The sequence below is a fragment of the Sceloporus occidentalis genome, unplaced genomic scaffold (genome assembly GCF_023333645.1).
Source record: "Sceloporus occidentalis isolate IW3139 unplaced genomic scaffold, rSceOcc1.0.p SCAF_2, whole genome shotgun sequence".
NCBI classification, from domain to species: domain Eukaryota; kingdom Metazoa; phylum Chordata; class Lepidosauria; order Squamata; family Phrynosomatidae; genus Sceloporus; species Sceloporus occidentalis.
In genome coordinates, this window is record NW_028316982.1 from 168,685,121 (window position 1) to 168,704,364 (window position 19,244).

Here is a 19,244-nt window from a genome sequence, read left to right on the forward strand (position 1 = left end):
ACATCACAACCAGACTCCTCTGCACAGCTGAAGTGGAGGATTCACTCCCAACTGCAAAACACAGTAGAAAATAATTCCACTCCATTCATACCTGTCCTTAGCAGTTTACTCCTAATGGTGCAAAATGACATCAGCCATCAGGCTTCTGGTAGACTAATCTGTAGAGTAATTACATTGCAGTTCAAGATAATAGCAGAGAGTGGAACAAAGTGTTATTCCCAACTAAGGTTTCAGTTTAGATTGGAAATCTGCCAGTTTGTTCTCCTTTGCAAATCATTACAGATTATTTTCCTGTTTTAGTTTGCCCTCTTGCTGCCTATAGGCAAGATGAATCCTTCTACCTCATATAAGCAGGAGACCAAAAGACCAAAAGAATATTTCCTACTGTTTTGACTGACCTATCTAAAATTAAAAAATCAACAACCCAAGAGGGTGAATGCATCAAAATATTCATTTATTCAATTCAAATACTTTGTGTCAATAAGTATTCAATAAGTTACTCAGTATCCAAAAATGGATTTGAAAGTGGATTCACACAGGTACAAAATGTCTTCTGTTTTATATCACACCATCATTCACTTACTGTACATACAAATGACTAATCGATTTATGTATAAACTGCTCCCAAAATAATATTGTTGATACAAATGTTTTGATAGGGAATCCCCATAAAGACACAGTAAAAGGATGACAAACAGATCTTTTGTTTGTATGTACTCACCATAAATTGCAATGGCCCAATGAACATTAATACTAATTGTGAATAGCAGGAAATCAGCCATATGTTTCCATTGGACATTGCCAGATAACAGATGCCTTTAAGACGTAAGCACAATGTATCAGGAGATGGACAAGGTGAACCTATGACTGAGCTGGTATGATTCGTAACTTACAGGAGACTGAAGTTCTACCCCCCTGTGCAAAAAGGAGTGGGGGAGCAGTGTGAATTAAGACAACCCAACATCAACAATGCTCTGAATCAACCAAAGGATGGAATGAATAGTATAATTGCATCAATTATTTTGTTGACCTGTAAAAATACACTGGTAATTGTTCCAGCATTTGAGAAGTGGGTAATTGGTCTAAATGTCCTTCCAGTTTTGATCATGCATAGTGGCAGCACAAACAATACACAGGGCCAGCTTCAACTTTTAGGAAACTTTTGAATTATGGACCCATTAAGTGAGCTTCCTGGATGGGCAAGTGATGGAATGAATTCAAGTCACACAAAATGGGAGAGACCCGAACCCGTATGTTGTCTTCAAGACAAATCTCAGCTTCAGCTCTCAGCACATGGCCAGTATTGTAGACCCTTAAGAAAACTTATTAAAACTTATAGAATTTGGGGACAATGAGATTTAACCTTCTGCTACTTTCACAGCATTCTGGAATGATGCCTGAAATGTACAATCATCCTGCAGAATGAAACCAGCAAAGATAGAACTAGTGTAATTCAATTGTATGGATGAAGAAATCATAATAAACATGCCTGTAGGACTCAGCATATCTTTACAGATCAAACACATAGCACTGTGTGTACAATTACACAACTGTCCCTGCCCACTGTTGACATTTACAATGGAAAGTCTAGGCTTTTAGGCTACAAAAATAGAAGTGTATTTTTTTTTTACACTTTAGCATTGTATTAGCCATATATCACAACTTGAAAATATCAGTTTTGTGGACTGCAATTCCCATAATACACAATGGTTGCAGGATGCTAGATGGAGGATTCTGTGATTGGTGGGCCGAAAAGGTAATATTTCCAACTCTAGACTTTAATACATTCATGCAGAGCTTTCAGAGAATCAGGAGTCATATATTTTATTTTACTCAAGACATCTAACAATATAGACATCTTCTGCCATTAAACTGGAACCACAAGTATTTTAGAGGTAGCCAACATGTCCCAAAAGAAATAACACAGAGGAATGAAAACACCAATTATTTTGTGCACTGGCAGGGAGAGTCATTCTTTTCTTCCAGTAAAGTGTTTTTTTGGCCCATAAAAATGTTTTTCATCTCTGGTTTCTGCTGTCCATTTTCTGGCAGGTACCAAGGAGAATGATGCTGTGTTCACCTCATCCTCTGACTCAGGCTCCTGAATATCAGTTTCAACCAGAGCATTATGATGAGGTTTCAACAGTAACCGTGTTGTTTGTTCTCTGACTATTTTCTCTCCCTCATTTGTTCTCCTTCTCCGACCTGTAAAACCTGCTGGTTCAAGTCTTGAAGGCAGCTGCTTCATAGGGAGCAGTTGCTGCTGTTGCCACTTTCTTCCATGTGACCCTGGCTGAGGCTCTGAATTCAGTTTAATGAAGACAGACTCAGAGTCACTTGCAGAGTCCCCTGAAATTCAAAAACAGGTGATTGTTATTCAAGAAGGAATGGCAGGATGAATATATGTCCTACTTTATAGACAGAAGTCCTCTCTTTGAAAAACTGTTGAGTGCTGTCCTATGTAGATAGAAGCATCCTTTGTTTGAAAAGTTATGCATTTTAGCACAGTCTACGAGTAGTTTAGAGATCAAGACCCCTGTGAAGCAGGGATAATGATATTGCCCATCAATAGTTAGCATGTGAACCACAGAATGTGATGATACAACAAATTACCTGCTCACCATCTTCTCCACTCTGTTGACATTTTGCATTTTTTCATGAATTATTATGATCACTTTATAACAAGTTGTAGCCATGACTAAATTTGCATCATACACAAACAATAGAATTTGTGATCTACATGTGTTTTGCCTCTTTTTGACAATGCCATCCTAATCCGTTTCTTTATTTATATCTCTTTCTATTTATTTCATTAATTTCATTTATTCATTTATGTTCCACTTTCCCCCCAATAATGGTATTCAAGGCAACTAACTGTGTATTTAAAAACTACATAATAGTATACATATAAAAGTTATTTTAAACAATTAAACATTTTATAAACTGAAAACATTAGACATAAAAACATTAAAATCCATTAAAAGGCAATATACAAACTTTATAAACACTACCACACAGCACTAAAAACCCAGCACAGTCAGTTTCTAAAAGCCTGATAGCATAAAAATGTTTTAACTTGCTGACAGAAGGAGAACAAGGATGGGGTCATCTTGGCTCCCCTAGTGAAAGAGTTTCAAAGTCTGGGAGCAGCTCTCCTTAGGCTGGTAATGAATATATGCTCTCCATACAGAATTTCAACCTGTTCCCTGCCTAGTATAACATTTATTTATTTGAGAATCTTATGACCTCTGGGTGTTTGAAAGAGAATTTCTATAGGGTTGCTTAAAAATTCTTTGCCAGTTCAAGGAAACTGCAAAATAAGAGAAACTTTTTAATATAAAAATCTAATGTAAATCTATATTTTCTGAAAAATTTCAGACCGTTATTTACCTTACATACCCTTCATTGTCCCTCCTACCCTACTCTCACCACACACTTCCTTCCTCCTCTGCAGTCAGTTGCATTTTTCTGTTTGCTTTTTTAATTGCACAAAACCTCCATCCCCAAAGATCCTCTTACTATGTCAATTATACTATACTGCCTTAATCTAGATTGCCACCTGTTTTTCATGTTGCAATTGTCTTTATTAACTGTTTCTGGCATTAGAAAACCAAGTAATGAACAACAAATGCAAGGCCAAACATCCCTGGCAGGCAGGTCTGTAATTAGAAACTTGTTTGATCACCACTGAAACTTAGGATGGTTGCAAGTCACATGTAACCATCAAACCTTTTTAAAAAAATGTGGGTCCAAAGAATTTTAGCTTCAGGGCCCTTTGGTGAGGCTTATTGTGTCAGAGGGTGTGTCGTTTCTCACCATCATCTAATCAGATGATCAGAAGGAAAAAGTCATAAAGCAGTACACATTCTTGGGCATATTAAATGCTGATTTTTTTTTTCTTTATGGGGGGGGGACTGAAACTCAAGTGGTAAGCTTTGCATGCCAATGGTACCAGGTTTCACCATTTGGAAAGTTACTTTTAAGAAGGATAAAACCCATGAAATGCTGAAGCTACCAAAAACTGAGGTGTAGTAGGATGGTGCTCAGTAATGTCCCTGCACTGGTGTCACCTGATGCAGGGGACAAGGCTTTAGGGGTGGGGCTTCTGGAGTGGAGCTTCTGGGGAGAGCGTACGCTCCCTCCCCTCTTTGCAATAGGAATAGCAAGTACATTTCTATACTACTTATCTGTGCACTAAAGCACTCCCTAAGTGGTTTACAAAGTGGCAATAATCTGGGTACTCATTTTAGCAACCTCAGAAGGATGCAAGCCTGAGTTGAGCTTGAGCCCTTTTGCTGGTATTGAACTCACAACCTTATGGTTTGTGAGTGAATGGCTGCAGTACAGGCATTTAACCACTGCGCCACCAGGGCTCTGTTGCCCTGTCCTTTACCTGATGTAAAAAAGGATGGGATGGCATGGAAGGGGAGCATGCACGGGATGGTGTGGTGATGACATGGGGGAATTGTGCAGGAGACAACAAGGGGAAGCATGCATGGGGACAGTGTGGGGAAAACATGGGGGGAGGGCCCAACCAGGTAAAAGCCCCTTCTAGGGAGTCATTCAGTTTGGGACCTACACCCCCTCCCCATGAAGCCACTGATAATGCTCCATGTCCTACAACATCATACTATCTCTAACAATGGAATCAGCATGTCATTATATTTATTCTCTTTAAAGTACATTTCTAATCTCTATAATTATACAAAGTTTTTGTTAGTAGGAGTGGGTTATGAAAACAATAATGGAAAAGGCTGGTCAAATGCCCAACGCTTGCTTTCATTTTAATGAAGAGACCCCCCTGAGCCTTTAACAAATGCAAAACAGAAAGATATCAACAGGTGAAGCTTTTTTCATGTTTTTTCCTTGTAATGAAAAAGTATCACCTGGGGATCCTTCCTGTTACTCAAATATTTTAAATTTTATGTAAACAAATTTAAAACTATTTACATGTATACTTGAAATAAATTAGTCCCTGAAATCTTTAATAAAAACTATGTTTTAGCTTGGTGTTGGAAAGAAATCAATGTTGGTGCCTGTTGGACCTCCAGAGGGAGGACATTCTACAATTGGGGTGTCACTGCTGAGAAGGCCCTCTCCCATGTCCTCTCACTTCATATTGCTTCCACTGGTGGAACACAGAGAATTTCATATTATTATTTTGGTGAAAAAATGTTACCTGTTAGATCTTCATTATTCCTAGCTTCTCTCCTGTTGAGTCGAGTGTTACCAAATGGTAATGACAAATAACGCACCCTTTTGGCAGCAGCCTGTGGACAAAGAAATGTTGGAAGGGTAATACTGTAATATTAATCAGCAATAACCTGGGTGTTGTATTTCAGTTAATTTGGTGACTCTGAATATGTGAGAAACATTTGGTAGGTATGTTTAAAATTGGCACAATGAAGTATTCCTTACGTCTGAAACAAGTTGTTAATGAAGCATTGCTGTACAACAATATAAAATAACATAAAATCAGAGTTGAAAGATACCCTTAGGTCAGCTAGTTCAACCACTATCAGTGCATGAACCTGCAATATAAGACTGGAACCTTAAATAAAAAAGCTTAATCAAAAATAAGAAATCCATCCAGAGCATCAGATTATACTTGACAACAAGCAGAAAGAATCTTGGCTCAGTTTCCCTGTGCTGATAACAACAAATCCTGTCATAATGGCTGAATGGCATGATTGTGAGCAAAATAAGCATGCATAGTGACTGTGTTGTTTGTACAGCAACTCCAGCTACAAAACCCAGGATAAAACATGATTTTGTAAAATATTCATGGGCCCAAATCTTGTAATCTATAATTAAACTAAGCACAAGCAAATAAGGCCAGCCTTAAATCAAATACAGAAAATGGATTTTTGGCAGTAATCCATGGCTCTGTCTTGAGGAGTTGCTCACATCTCTGTTGTAATTAGATGCTGCATCTAACTTTTGCACTAACTTGCTTTTTCGAGCATTTAGCTTTTTCTTATTTTGCATTTCACTGTTTATCTGGCATAAAGAGCTATATTTAATTTTTTTAATCCTTGTGAATGCAGCTCATGGCCAGTTGTAAGGAAGATTATGTGTCCCACTAAATGTACACACAAAGCTGTTAAAATTGCTTCTTTTTGTGCCTTCGTGTTTTTAAAAAAACATTCAACACAGTAATAGGAGAGTGTGATGAATAAGGAAAGAAAACTGGAGAAAAAACTAATCAGACTGGGCAATTATTGCTCATAATGTAATAATTATAATTTATTCATTTCAATTTAGCCTTTTCCCCAATAATGAGAGTCAAGATGGTTTACAGATCATTTTTAAAAATATAGCTTTCAACCTATTTGTCATGCACACTCTACTATCACTCATTGAAATATATTTGTGTGGGGATAATATGTTGAATTGCCCATTTATTTTTCAAAGCATATCCTCTTCTCTTGCTAGTCTTTTTGGAAAGTCATTTTGGAACTGACGAAAGACATTTAAGCACTGTTCACCAGGTTTGCCATTTCACAGTCTAGAGAATTACATTGTGTTACTAAAGTCCATCACTCTGACCAGGGATGGGCTACCATTTTTCTGTAAAGAGCTACTGTATATATTCAACTATAAGTCAACCTCATTTATAAGTCGAGGTCAGGTTTTAGGACAAAATTATGGATTTTGCCATGACCCACGGATAGGTTGAGGGTAAAATTTGGAGGCTCCTTCAGTGTGTGTATATGTTTGTATGTCAAGAGAGACTCTCATTGAGGCTTTTAGATTCATCATTTCAGCTTTCATTTCAGCCAGATGCATGGGCAGGAAAGGGACTGTTAAACAAACAGCAACATCAATAAATCACACAGGACTCTTTCTGCTTGGCTCAAGAGATAAACTCTCTCTCCATGGGGAAATCTGAAAGAGCTTCTGTCACATTACCATAGTGACGTGGGATAAGTCGACCTGGGATTTTGGGGTCAATTTTGGGGCATAATTTTTTAGACTTATAGATGAGTATTCCCTGGAAAGTAATCAGTCGGGATCTACAGGCTGTCATTCATGGACAGCCAGAACTAAAATTTGGCAAGCCCACATCTTCTTTCTCTCACAACTGCCTCTCCCCCACCCTCCTCTCTCTTTCTCGCTCTCCTCTTCCCCCTCCAAGGCTGCTGAGAGAGGGACAGGCCAGAATTTTAGGGTGTATCTACACTGTAGAAATAATGCTGTTTGGCATCACTTTAACTAGGATCCAGCCTAAAGAATTCTGGGATTTGTAGTTTTGTGAATCACCAGCACTCTGGCAGAAAAGGCTAAACTGTGTAAAACTACAAATCCCAGTATTCTATAGGATGGTGCTACAGCACTTAAAGTGGTGTCAAGCTGTATTATTTCTACAGTGCAGATGGACGTGATGAAGCCTGAATCAATTCACTTGTAGAGGACTTTTGAATTTAGGCCCAAAACTGCATAACATCAGGTTGCCCATTCTTGACCTTCACAGATGATTGAGGAGCTGTACAGACTGGCACTTTGTGCCAGCCTGTAAGCCTGGTGAGGGCTGAGCATCCACATGCTCGACGCCCTTACCATGCCACCCAGTCACCATTTTGGTGCGTGCCCATCCACACAGAGAGCACCCAAACAGTGCCGCACAGAAGGGGCGTCATCATGGCATGCCAGCGTGCCTAGGATGCCCGTTCTTGTGCACAAGGAGAAGTCGGCTAATGGTGGCTTCTTTTTGTGTCATGCAGAGGCTGGATCACTGCTGTGACATGTGGTTGCCACGGCAACAATCCGAGGCAAAAAGGGGCAGCAGGGTGGCACCAATCTGTACAGCCCCTTAATTAAGTGGGATAGCAGGTTGTCCTAGTACTGTGGTCACAAATAGGAGCATTTTAGAATACTAGGAAGAAAATGAGTAGGAGATTTCACAGATGTCTTATCATCACCATCCCTTACTCCGTTACTAATGTCAAAGGGATAGCATGATCTCTATGGGACATTGCCCACTTCCCAGCAATAAGGCTATGATTTCACTTTAACTACCATGGCTGCATCCCACAGAGTTTGTATATTAGGGAAGCAACAGATTTGTCTGGCTGACAATTTTGAATACCAGTCCCTAACCTACAGATCTTGGGATTCCATAGGACAGGGACGTAGCCAAGGGGGGGGGGCAGTTCTTGGGGTCCGGATCCCCCCTTCCATTAGAAAAATAAATGGTGTGTGCTGTTGCACCACTGCACCCAAGCCCCATTATAATGGTGGCACTTAGTCTGGACCCCCCCCCTTCCTAAAATCCTAGCTACTTCCCTGCATAGGATAGAACCATGGCAGTTAAAGCAGAATCATAGTACTATCTGGGTAGTGTGGAGGAGCCTCAGATTACAACAAGGAAACTAATGCTGGTCTGTTTTCCTCCCATTAATTTCTTAGCATATTATATTCTATATACCAGAAATCTAGTGTCCTGAAGTATATATTACTTCACAATATATTACATTACATATATTGTGTTTTTCAAGGGGGCTAGATCACCTCTTCAACCAATCCACTAATTTAGGTGCTCTGGGTTTTTAAAATTCATTTTTTTTCAAGGCTTCCCCATTTCTCTTGCTATAACAACTCAAGTACGCTCATGCTAACGCTTTTAAGAGACGGGAAGGAAAAACCAGCAAACAGAATACAGGCAAGTTGTTTGCAACCCCGCCCCTCCTCTGCCCTACCTAAAGCACCACAAAGAACCTTTATCTTGGTACTATTGCAGAAGCAGAGCTGGAATAATAGGATTGCTGAGGAGAAACACTCCCTGAGCCATAGCCGAAAGTGCTAACAAACAGCATGCTTTGTGTTGCAAGTGGTTCAGCTATTTGTATAGCTCAGTTCCACAAATAGGACAGCTTGTGCAAGTGGTACCAACCTGCCCTCCCCATGGGAGGCTGCTGCCTTTCCTCATGGATTGCCTCAGGCTCTGCTGGCGTCGGATGAGAATTTCTTTTGCTTGCTCCTCACTTGCATCTGTTGCGAGGTTATACCGATTATATGACAGTGTCTGAAATGACAAAAGCATTCCTTCCTATTTTCATCAGATTATACTCCCCTTATTGAAAATTGCCATTATCATCATGGGATCTTTACAAAGCATGATGTCACCTACTGCCAATGAAATGTATCCTTTCTATTTCCACCAAAATTATTCAAACAAGTACCATGTTAGCATATTCAACAAAGTAATTGTGAATTATCTTGACAGGTCTGGATCTGTATGTAAACAGAATAGCATTCCTACACCAAAGCTTGGGAAAGGTACTTTTTTGACTATAATTGATGGCCACTGGCTCTGATCTTCACACAAGAAGGACATATCAGCTGGCTTGACCAATCCAGAGTTCTGGAGAAATACAAATCTTTTACAGGGAGAAAGCCTCTAAGTGGGTAGAGATGCCAAAACAGTCTAGTCAGGACTGAACACAGTTATGGCATGCTGGCCGGGTTTTAAACTAGAGATGAAAAACCAAGGGAAATGAGGAATGGAATGGAACAATCTAGAAAAGGACGTGCTAAACGGTTGTGATTCTGAGCTAGAAGAGCAATCTTTTGTTACAGGTGGTACAGCAGTGGTGCCAGGGCTCATAGGATCTGAGAACAATGACTTTTTCATTAGTAAAGACAATGACGCCACCTATCACCATGCTCAGCCTCTCCCATGCCACATCTGTGGCAAAAGCTTAGCTGTAGGCCTCCTCATAGCTGGAGGAAAATTAGTTTTCCCAGAAGCAATTTATTTTTGTGAGTTGTCTCTGTTGAAATGCCAATTTAGATTAGATTGGTCACTAATAAGAAATTTGGATAAATTCATTTTGACGAAAAGGCCTGCCCCTAGTGGACCTGAAAACCACTAGAAACAGCTTTTGATATGGATCATTGCAGTTGCTAACATGTTTGGATTCTTCCTGGGGATGTCTTATGATAACCTGGTTCCAGGTGTGTTGCCCCCCAAGAATGGCATTTCTATCTTGATGTTCATTGTCACTGAATCCGGCCACAATGTCAGGGTTTATAGAACCATAACTGAAAGCACTAAGGGGTTCAACAAACCAGAGGAAAAGGCCAGCCTGGGGGCGGAGTCAGGGTGTGGCATCCACATGATGCCCACCTCGCCTCTGCCTCCAGGCTGGCATCCTGCCATGTGCTGCTCCACATGGTGCATGGCATCACAGTACTCCTCTGGCGCTGCGTCTACATGATGCACCAAAGAAGCACAGAAAAGCACCGGTGACTATGGGACCCTTTCTGGGGCACAAAAAGGAGCTGCTTTTTGTGGCTCCTTTTTGCACCATGAAAAGCAGAGATAAGGGCTGTGGCATGTAGATGCCATGGCCCTGATCTGGTGCTAAAAAGGGTGACTGCAGACCACCCCTTAGGGGCAGTCTCTTGAGCCCCTTAGACATACTCTAGTGTAGTTTTTGCGGCCCTCATACCATGATAGGCTATACTTATGCCTCTGTTGTACGTTATAGAGAAGGAGTAGGAAGCATATCACCTTATGGATATTGTTGAACTTAAGCATTCTTTGACTATGAGCCTGTACAGACTGGCACTTTGTGCTGGCCTGCAGGTGAACTAGGGCTCAGGTAGGGCTGAGCGTTCATACACTCAAAACCCTACTTGCGCAGCCCAGGTGCCATCTTGGCACACGTCCATCCAGACTGTGTGAGCCATGATGAAGTCTCTTGTGTGCAGCACTCAAACAGTGATGTGCACAAGGGGCAGCATAATGCCATGCTGGGGCACTTATGTCACCCCCTTCTATGGTGCAAATAGGACCTGCGTTTCGCAGCTCCCTTTTACACCGGGTTGGGGGCATGGCGTGTAGTTGCCACATCCTCAACCCAGCACTTCCAGGGGTGGCATAGAGCTGCCCCTTACCAGGCTGTCTGTACAGCCCCTATGTTAGCTAGGGCTGATGAGATATGCAGTCCAACAAAATCTGGAAGTCCATATGATTCCCACCCATGTTACTGGTGATAAGACTCTTTGAAACAGACTTGCAAGTTCAGGACAGTCCCAGAACATGGGTTTTCCAGGGTAAAACTTGAGACCTAAGGATGCCTTTTGATGACAGCATTAAGCAATGGCATTAAGTACCAACCACAATTGTTAACAGATCATCATTCAAACACACACGCAAACTTATTTTCCTGTTTTGAAATTAAGACAAAAATCATAGCTAAAGGGGCTGTTCCCAGAGCAAAGGGAAATGGAGGGATTATCCCTTCTCACTTACTCAGGGAGAGCAGATAAAGAACCTTGAATTTAGCCTACTTGCTTCTACCCAGAAATTGGATCCATAGCAGAGTGGTGTGTGAGCCATGGCACTACCAAATTACAGGGAGAGAAGCTGACATGACCCCCATTCTTGTTGTAATAGTGTCAGTTAAAAAAAATGGAAACATATTGCTTTCAGTAAAAACACAAAAGCTATGAAGAGTCTTTGCAAGTTCTGTCAACAAATGAATTAACCCTTGCAAACTGTAATAAGTTGCTGCTGCTTTAATAGATGAGGAGGAGATTTGTACACTGTTCTTTTCTCTCACCTGAAGATGAATCCATCAAAACTGGACCATTTGCACCCTCCCTTCCCTTCTGGAGAATCAGGAGCGGGTCTTGAGATCTGACAATGCTACTTTGAAAGAATGTGCCATCTTCAGGCCCAGAAAGCTTTACATTGGAAAAACCTTAAGCTTGATCAGACATTGTCCTCAGAAGCCTGAAGTGCCCTGGGATGTTTTTGTGTGGGAGAATTCCAGTATTACTTAGGTGTGGAAAGACTACAGATGAAGGGCTCTGTCAAATTTCAGGGTGTGGTGAAAAGCAGAAATATCTCTTCTATATGGAGGCAGCTGACAAGGAAAGGAAAGGTTAGGGGACATTTCTGCCCCCTATCATCCTAGTACACAGAGTGTAGAGTTAAATTTATAATGGCTGCAGTTTTTAACCACATAACTCAAACGGCAGAAGCATTTATGAACTACTGCCTATTAGTCCACAAAAATTTGTGCAGCAACAATTCTTTAAGATGCCACAAGAATTCTGCTTTCCAAACATGGATGCAGCCCCTTCAGAACTTGTCACACATTTTTGCTGCCTGAGACAAAAGACTACATGATGCCGCCTACATAATTCCATCTCCAAAATCTGAATATATTGGCAGTGGAATCTTACTTCATTAATGCCTGTGGGAGAGTAAAGTAAATACAGGGCAAAACAGACTGCCCAAAAAAGGTGAAGTGAGGCTGCGCCAGCATCGTTTACATGGGGGCCATGGCAACTGCACACATGCAGCTGCAATCTGGTCACTGCCACGGTCCCACAGCAAAGAGTGGAAAAGATCCACTCCTTTCTGGGCTGGGTTTGGACCACCTCAGGCAGCCCAGGAGCAGCTTCAGCATGGTTTCGACATGGGTTGGAGCATGTGTCATCTAAACACCACACCTCCAAACTGTGTGGAAGCCAGCTTAAAATTCTCGTCCGTTGTACACATGGGCATCGCCATTGTTACGCAAGCATGTGCGGCATCCGCACGTGCTGTGGCACACTCATTATGCTGTCACCGTGATGTAGAAAGAACCCACTTTTTGCAGGTTCTTTTTCTGCCTGCAGGAAACCACGCATTTTGGTGGCTGCGGCTTCCCTCCTGCGGAAAAAACGCCGCCACCAGCCTGGACCTTCAAAGAAGTATGTACCAGGCCATTGTTTGAATTACAACAAGGAAAAGGCAACAGTCTTGTGAATTAAAGGCTATCAAATATTTTGCAGAAGAACCTTTCATGGATTATAGTATCTAATCCATGAAAGTTTATGCCTTAATACATTAATCTCCACTTCTAAAGTAAATCCCCTTCCCCACCACCATTCCCTTCCATTTTGTGTCGTGTCTTTTTAGATTGTAAGCCTGAGGGCAGGGAACCATCTAATTAAAAATAATAACTGTAAGCCACTCTGATAGTCTTTAGGGCTGAAGAGTGGGGTATAAATACCGTAAATGAAAATAAATAAATAAATAATTGCCAAAAGATTATTTGGCAAGATGGGATTTTCTTCCAAGAGAAGCTCACCTGGCAACTTCCATGCTCTCTTTTTGCCTGCAGCAAAGACGGGATTATTTTAAACAGGACTTCAGCTTTTAACTGGTTTGGATAATGCAACAGGTGTGATGGTTTTTAATGTGTCAATGGTTTTAGTATGTTTTAACTGTTCTAAATTAATGTTTTAAAGTGGCTTTAATTTTTTAAATGTTTATATTACAGATCTTGTTTTTGCATGTTGTTTTAATGCTTTTTGTTCGGGAGAAAAATGGGGTATAAATGAAATAAATTAATAATAAAATAAATTTGCTGGTTTTGTTGCAACACGTATAACTAGCTTTAGGCAAACCAGAAAGCCATTTTGGCTTATTGAAGATTTTTTAGCAAGTGAACTCTGACACCTAGTGCTTATTTCTGGAATATCACTTCAACTGTCCTGGATCACAAATGAAAGTGAATTATGTTCTTGACAAGGCAAAGCCTGGCAGCCTTTTTTATTTCTTTGACAAAGAAGAAGCACAGCATCACGACAGCATTACCCTATGCCCCCCTTTCCATGCACACACATATCACAGAGAGAAACCAAGTACATATTCATTAAGGATTAGGATCCATATTTTTCCATAAGGTTACTGTGCTGTTCAGTTGCATTAGCCTGCAATCAATAATGCTGACATTTCACTTATCACCGACTGTCGCTAAAGGTTTAATGAGTACAAATATGGTATTTTATTCTAGAACTATGAAACACATTACAAGAATGAAAAACACACACCCTTTGTCTCACTTGATACAGATTGTGTGCCAGTATATTCTGGATGGACTCCACCTCTTCAGGGGCAAGTTTTCGGGCTCTTTGATTTCTGTACCTCCTAAAAACAAAAAGGAAGAGAAACTTTACATTGATTAAGACAAAGGGACAAGAGTTGTTCCCATACTGTGTTTCTAGGTGGGCACTGTTGTTCATATGCATCAAATATGTACAGTATGCCTTGCAAACAAAGAATAATAATGTTTCATCTATAAATCACAAGGAGCTTGCCATTTAATTCCTTTAGAGCATGTACTGGTGTATAAATGGATCGATGTCCCATTCTTTTATTATTTTTAGCCACAGCAAATGGCCAAGTCCTGAAAGAAAACCTGTATAAACAATTGTAAAAAAATAATAATTGATATCCCTATAAAATACATTTAGTCAGTGTCCACAGCCCATAGAGAAAATGTTTCTTTGTTGAATACCAAATGACAAAATGTTTCTTTGCTGAAAACCAACTTCAGCCACCCCTTTCAGCACCAGATTGGGGCCACAGCAACTACATGCTGCACCCGTGATTTGGCCTTTCCACAGCGCAAAAAGCAACCACAAAAAATGGCTCCTTTTTGTGCCACAGAAAGGGTGCCATAGTTGCCAGTGCCACAGCTTTTCACCACTCCTTTGGTGCTGTGTCATTTGGATGCAGCACCAGAGGAGCCCCCATGACACTGCTCACCACACCCCACTCCACCCTGATGCAAGTCTTTATCGCCAGTCTGTTGAGGCTCTGAGTTTTCTTCTTCTTCTATTGTGTTTTAAAAATTGTGATTGAATTTGTTTACACTTTTGATTTGATTTTAGTTTTCCTATTTACAGTATTTCTAAGCTTTTTTGCTGGCAATCACACTGCAGAAATAATGCAGTTTGACACCGCATTGGTATGTGAGAATGTCAATTCAATTTCAAAAAATTTTGTGTATGGAAACAAAGAAGTAGCAAGGAACAATTGTTAAATAATCATTTAAAGATGGACCCACCGACATATATTTTGTTTTGTGCTTTCATGTTGTTTCTGACATATGGTGACCCTAAGACAAACCCATCATGGGTTCAGAGGAGGGTTGCCTTTCGCCTTCCTCTGAGGCTAAGAGGCTGTGACTTGCCCAAGCTCACCCATGGCTGAGGGGAGATTCAATCTAGTACTCAAACCACTACCCCATGCTGGCTCTCCACATACTCATAATGTATCATATATATCCAAGAGAAATCCATAAGGTCACTTTGGTTAGCCATCATGACCATGAGAATTGTTGGGGGACATACCAAGATTGGCAAGTTGACATAATTTAACAGTGCAAAAAAGTAGTGGACTTAGTCAAGATTGCTCACATGTGAAAGAAACCATGGCATGCCAACTGCCAACTAATCTGATTCTTTTTCAAACGTCCTTAGTTTCAAGTGAACAATGAGCAACTCCACAAATATTATGAAGGCACTTTGCCATATAGCTAAAACACAAATATAGAAATGGACTACTCTTTTCATCAAGTTAGCTATTAACCTGGCAACCTGATAACAATGAGCATCTACCACTTAACAAAAGAAGCAATGTGGTTTCTATTTAATAAATCCACTCCTTCTACACCACTTATGATACAAAGCTATTTCTAAGTAAAACAAAATAGACATGTTAACAACCCAATAAAATGTTTTTTTCTCTTTTCCTGAAGGCCTTTCCCTGATCATTACTCTCTCTAGTTAAACACTAGGCTTAGTACAGGTGTTATATTTACACAAAGGAAATTGCCTTAGTGATAACATACTCTGGTTTCTTTAAAAGAAGATTGTAATTTTCCTTTAACAATCTGCTCTTACCATGATTGTATCCCAAACTATTATAGGCATTAGTTCCTTAAGGATTGGGAGACTTTCACAATTCCTACATATTCTCTAAACTAGTGAATACATAAGGATCATGAACAGTGTGGGGGTGGGGGTGCAGGCCGCACTGGGTGACACCCCAGAAGGGGGGTGACACCTAGTCCACCCCCCGCAGGCACTCCTTGGGCCCATGTGGATGCCCATTGAGACCATGTGGGTGCTGCTCCGGGCCTCAGGGTGGGGTCTCTGGGCCTCAGGGAGGTCTCCATCCCAGGTGAGCAGCGGGTAGGCATTTCTGAAGCTCTGGAAATCCCACCAGAAGTCTCTCCCAGAAGTTCCCACGCGCACACACACACACACACACACACTAGGTGACACCTGGTGCAGGATCCCCACTGATCATGAATAAGAACCAGCCATGAATGTGGACCTCTGGGTTATGCGTTCCTAACTGCCTTAGTGAATTCTGACCAGAATTTATTTCAAGAGATGCACAAGGATACATCAAAGACTGGAAGGGGGAAGACAATATTGCACAAATTATTTATAAAGTTATTCCAAAAAAATTACTGCCTCTTGCATTGTCACATGTCCAAAGAAGTACAATATTCAATTAGTGAGTAAATGTTCAAAATCCCACATCATGCCATTAATTTCCAGATAAAATATTAGACTCAACCTTCTGATTTGGTTTTATATCAGGAGAAGCTCACAGTCTAAGCAGGCAAAAATGCCTTATCCTAAAATTTGGTGCCTTCACCTGCTCAGATCTCAGACAACCTATGGCCTGTAAATGTTGTGGTATTCATGCATTATATTGCTATATACATGTTCTGTTATATCAGAACATGTAGATACAAGCAAGGGAAGAAGGCACACATCCCCTGGCCGCCGCTTCCCATTTTACATCAGATTATAAATAAAAAGTATAAATAACCGAATAATTTACATATATCACAGAATGAGGAGATAATGGGTTAGATCCTAAGCAATTTACAGCATCAACCCAAATTCAATGATGCATCAGCTGTAGAGGTTTAGGATTAAGCACAAACCACCTCTGCCAGCAGAAATTACCTCCTGTTGGCAAAGGTATTCTTTTTCACCAGAGAGCTGCTGGTAAACCTCAAAGAGCTGTTGATTGACAAAAAAAGCCGGGGGGGGGGGGCAGAAAGAACAGAAGGGGCAAGAAAAGAGCCATGTTATGTGAGATTCAAACGTCCTCCAGAGGAGGGATACAGCCACAATGGCAGCACAAAGTAAGGCTAGATTAATCAGGGTAATTCAGATGAATTGCTAACATTTGAAGGCTGGAAAGTGACAGAATTTATGGTAGCTTCAGTGGACACCATGGCCCTTTCCCATCTTGGCCAGTTATGACAGCACAATTAGCTACATTTAGGTCCTCTTAAAATCCAGTGGATTTACTTAGTCATTACTAGTCTTATCAAAGTGACACATAAATTTTAGCAAATTTTGTCCTGCTGTGACAAAGTCTTTGAAAATCAAACTGTTTTATTAAGTCTATTAACAATTCAGGACTTACTCTGTGCAAAATTTAAGTGTGGTTGTTTTGTGCAGAAAACATCATTCAAGAACATTGATTTATTAAGCATACTTAACTATGTAATCTCTCTGACGGCCTTCAGTAAAATAGATGTGTGTGGAGGTGTGATGATTGTGATATTAGTGTCACAGTTATGACTAAGTAGCAATCATGGATATGGAACAGTTGCCTAGATTCACTCATCCATAATTATTTCATGTTCATGATTGCTACTTAGTCACAATTGTGACACTATTGCCATGATCATAACTCCATCCCTTATCTACTTTACTAGGCATTTGCTACATGGGAAGAAGAAGGTCCATTCCACCAACGATCGGAGCATGGGTGAATGACATTTTCATCAGATGGCAGGAGAAGTTATTTAACTGGCAGCAGAAGTTACTTAATTAAGTATACCTTAACCAAGGTCAAATCTGCACTACAGAAATACTGCCATTTGACACTTTAACAATGTGCTGTGCAATGTAATTCTGGGATTTGTAGTTTTGTAAGATATTTAGTCTTCTCTGGTGCCACAACAAACTACAAATCCCAGAATTCCATAGCACTGAGCCACAGCAGTTAAAGCAGTATCAAACTGCATTATTTCTGCAGTACAGATGAAACCCAAGCTGGCCAATATGTTTATATGGAAAAATATTTTCTTCACAGAAAATGGCATTTCCTGTGTAGAACATCTTGCCTTCTATGCAAAGCAACCTTGCATTAATTTTGCACAGAACAATTCCCAAACTGCAAGGATTCTCATCAGTCTAGATTCTTCTTGTCAAGGTTTCCCAACACTTAAAAAACCCAGTGCTTTTCAACTATTATTCAGTATGTTTTTAATATTATTTCTATCCTCAGTTATGACTAGGTTTTCATGGCCAAATTGCTTGTTAGCCAACCTGGTAAAAAAATCAAAACTATATAGCTTATAACAGTTACAGCGAACCTTTGAGAGACTGAGTGCTCAATCTAAAAGGCCTTCCAGCACCAGGTATTACCTGGTGACGGGGGCGAGACTTCCGGGGATAATGGGACTTTTGGGGACTCCCTACACTGGTCAGGAAATATTTGCATTAAGGAGGGGGCCGCAGTGGCGAAAAGGTGGGTTACAGGAGGAGTTTTGTTGCTACATAGTTGGAAGAGGATTCCAACCTTCACAGTGACCAAAAGATAAAGAAGTAAATTGCACAACAGGATGTCAGCCAAAGTTGTATACACAGGAGTTCAATCCTTGCCTTAAAATGAATGCATCGCTCCTTTTCCACCAAACACTTCTTTTCCCACCACACATTTGTAGAGCATGCAAAAGGGATAATGTCTTCCCCTCAACCATTATATAAATTTCAAACATCCTTCTTTCCCCTCTTTAAGCTTTTAAGAGTACTCACAGTGAAGATTGTTTGGATGTCGCCGGTGTTATTGCCCCACTTTCCACCATCTCAATCACTTGTTTTATTTCGAGCTTCTTGTACAGAGAAACAAGGCTGGATTTGGGCTCCTGCTTGTGTAACAGAACCTTCTTTAGGATTCTGTTATCAAACTTCTTAAACCTGGGAACAGCAATAATTATGAAAAAGTTTAAAACCTGAGGTAAGATTCACTCCAGTAGGAATCACTGGACAAAGCTATTACTGGACAAAGTTAATACTGGAATTACTGGACAAAGCTACTATTGATCAGACATCAATAATAAAGGGCTTGGGTTGACTGGACTGTACATTCTACTTCAAAAAACCTGGGGCCCACATGTGGCCCATGGCTAGAGTTTCCCCACCTCTAGTTTAGCTAAAAACAAGAACATGCTTTAGCCCTGTGAGAAAGCCAGTGAAGGCATAGGTGAAGCATATTCTTGACCTTAAAAGCAAACTGAGTCAAGACTTGTTTCATGCAAGTGGGATATTCAAATGCACATAACAACAGTAGCCCTATTTGTAGTAATTGTCCATATTTGGTAATATTTCAGGGAAATGCTAAGTGGTCCATTAGC

The 19,244-nt window shown here is 40.5% G+C and overlaps 1 protein-coding gene across 1 annotated transcript in view; it reads right to left on the reverse strand.

Moving 5' to 3' along the window:
• Positions 1-633: 633 nt before the first annotated feature.
• Positions 634-19,244, reverse strand: part of LOC149319267 (sodium/hydrogen exchanger 4-like) — a 40,786-nt gene continuing 22,175 nt past the window's right edge. The window contains exons 8-12 of the mRNA XM_089511398.1: positions 18,646-18,807; positions 13,837-13,933; positions 8,894-9,025; positions 5,180-5,270; positions 634-2,349 (exon numbers count right to left, since the gene is read on the reverse strand). Coding sequence (XP_089367524.1) covers positions 1,970-2,349; positions 5,180-5,270; positions 8,894-9,025; positions 13,837-13,933; positions 18,646-18,807 — 862 coding nt within the window. The 3' untranslated portion in view covers positions 634-1,969. The remainder of the gene's footprint in view (positions 2,350-5,179; positions 5,271-8,893; positions 9,026-13,836; positions 13,934-18,645; positions 18,808-19,244) is intronic.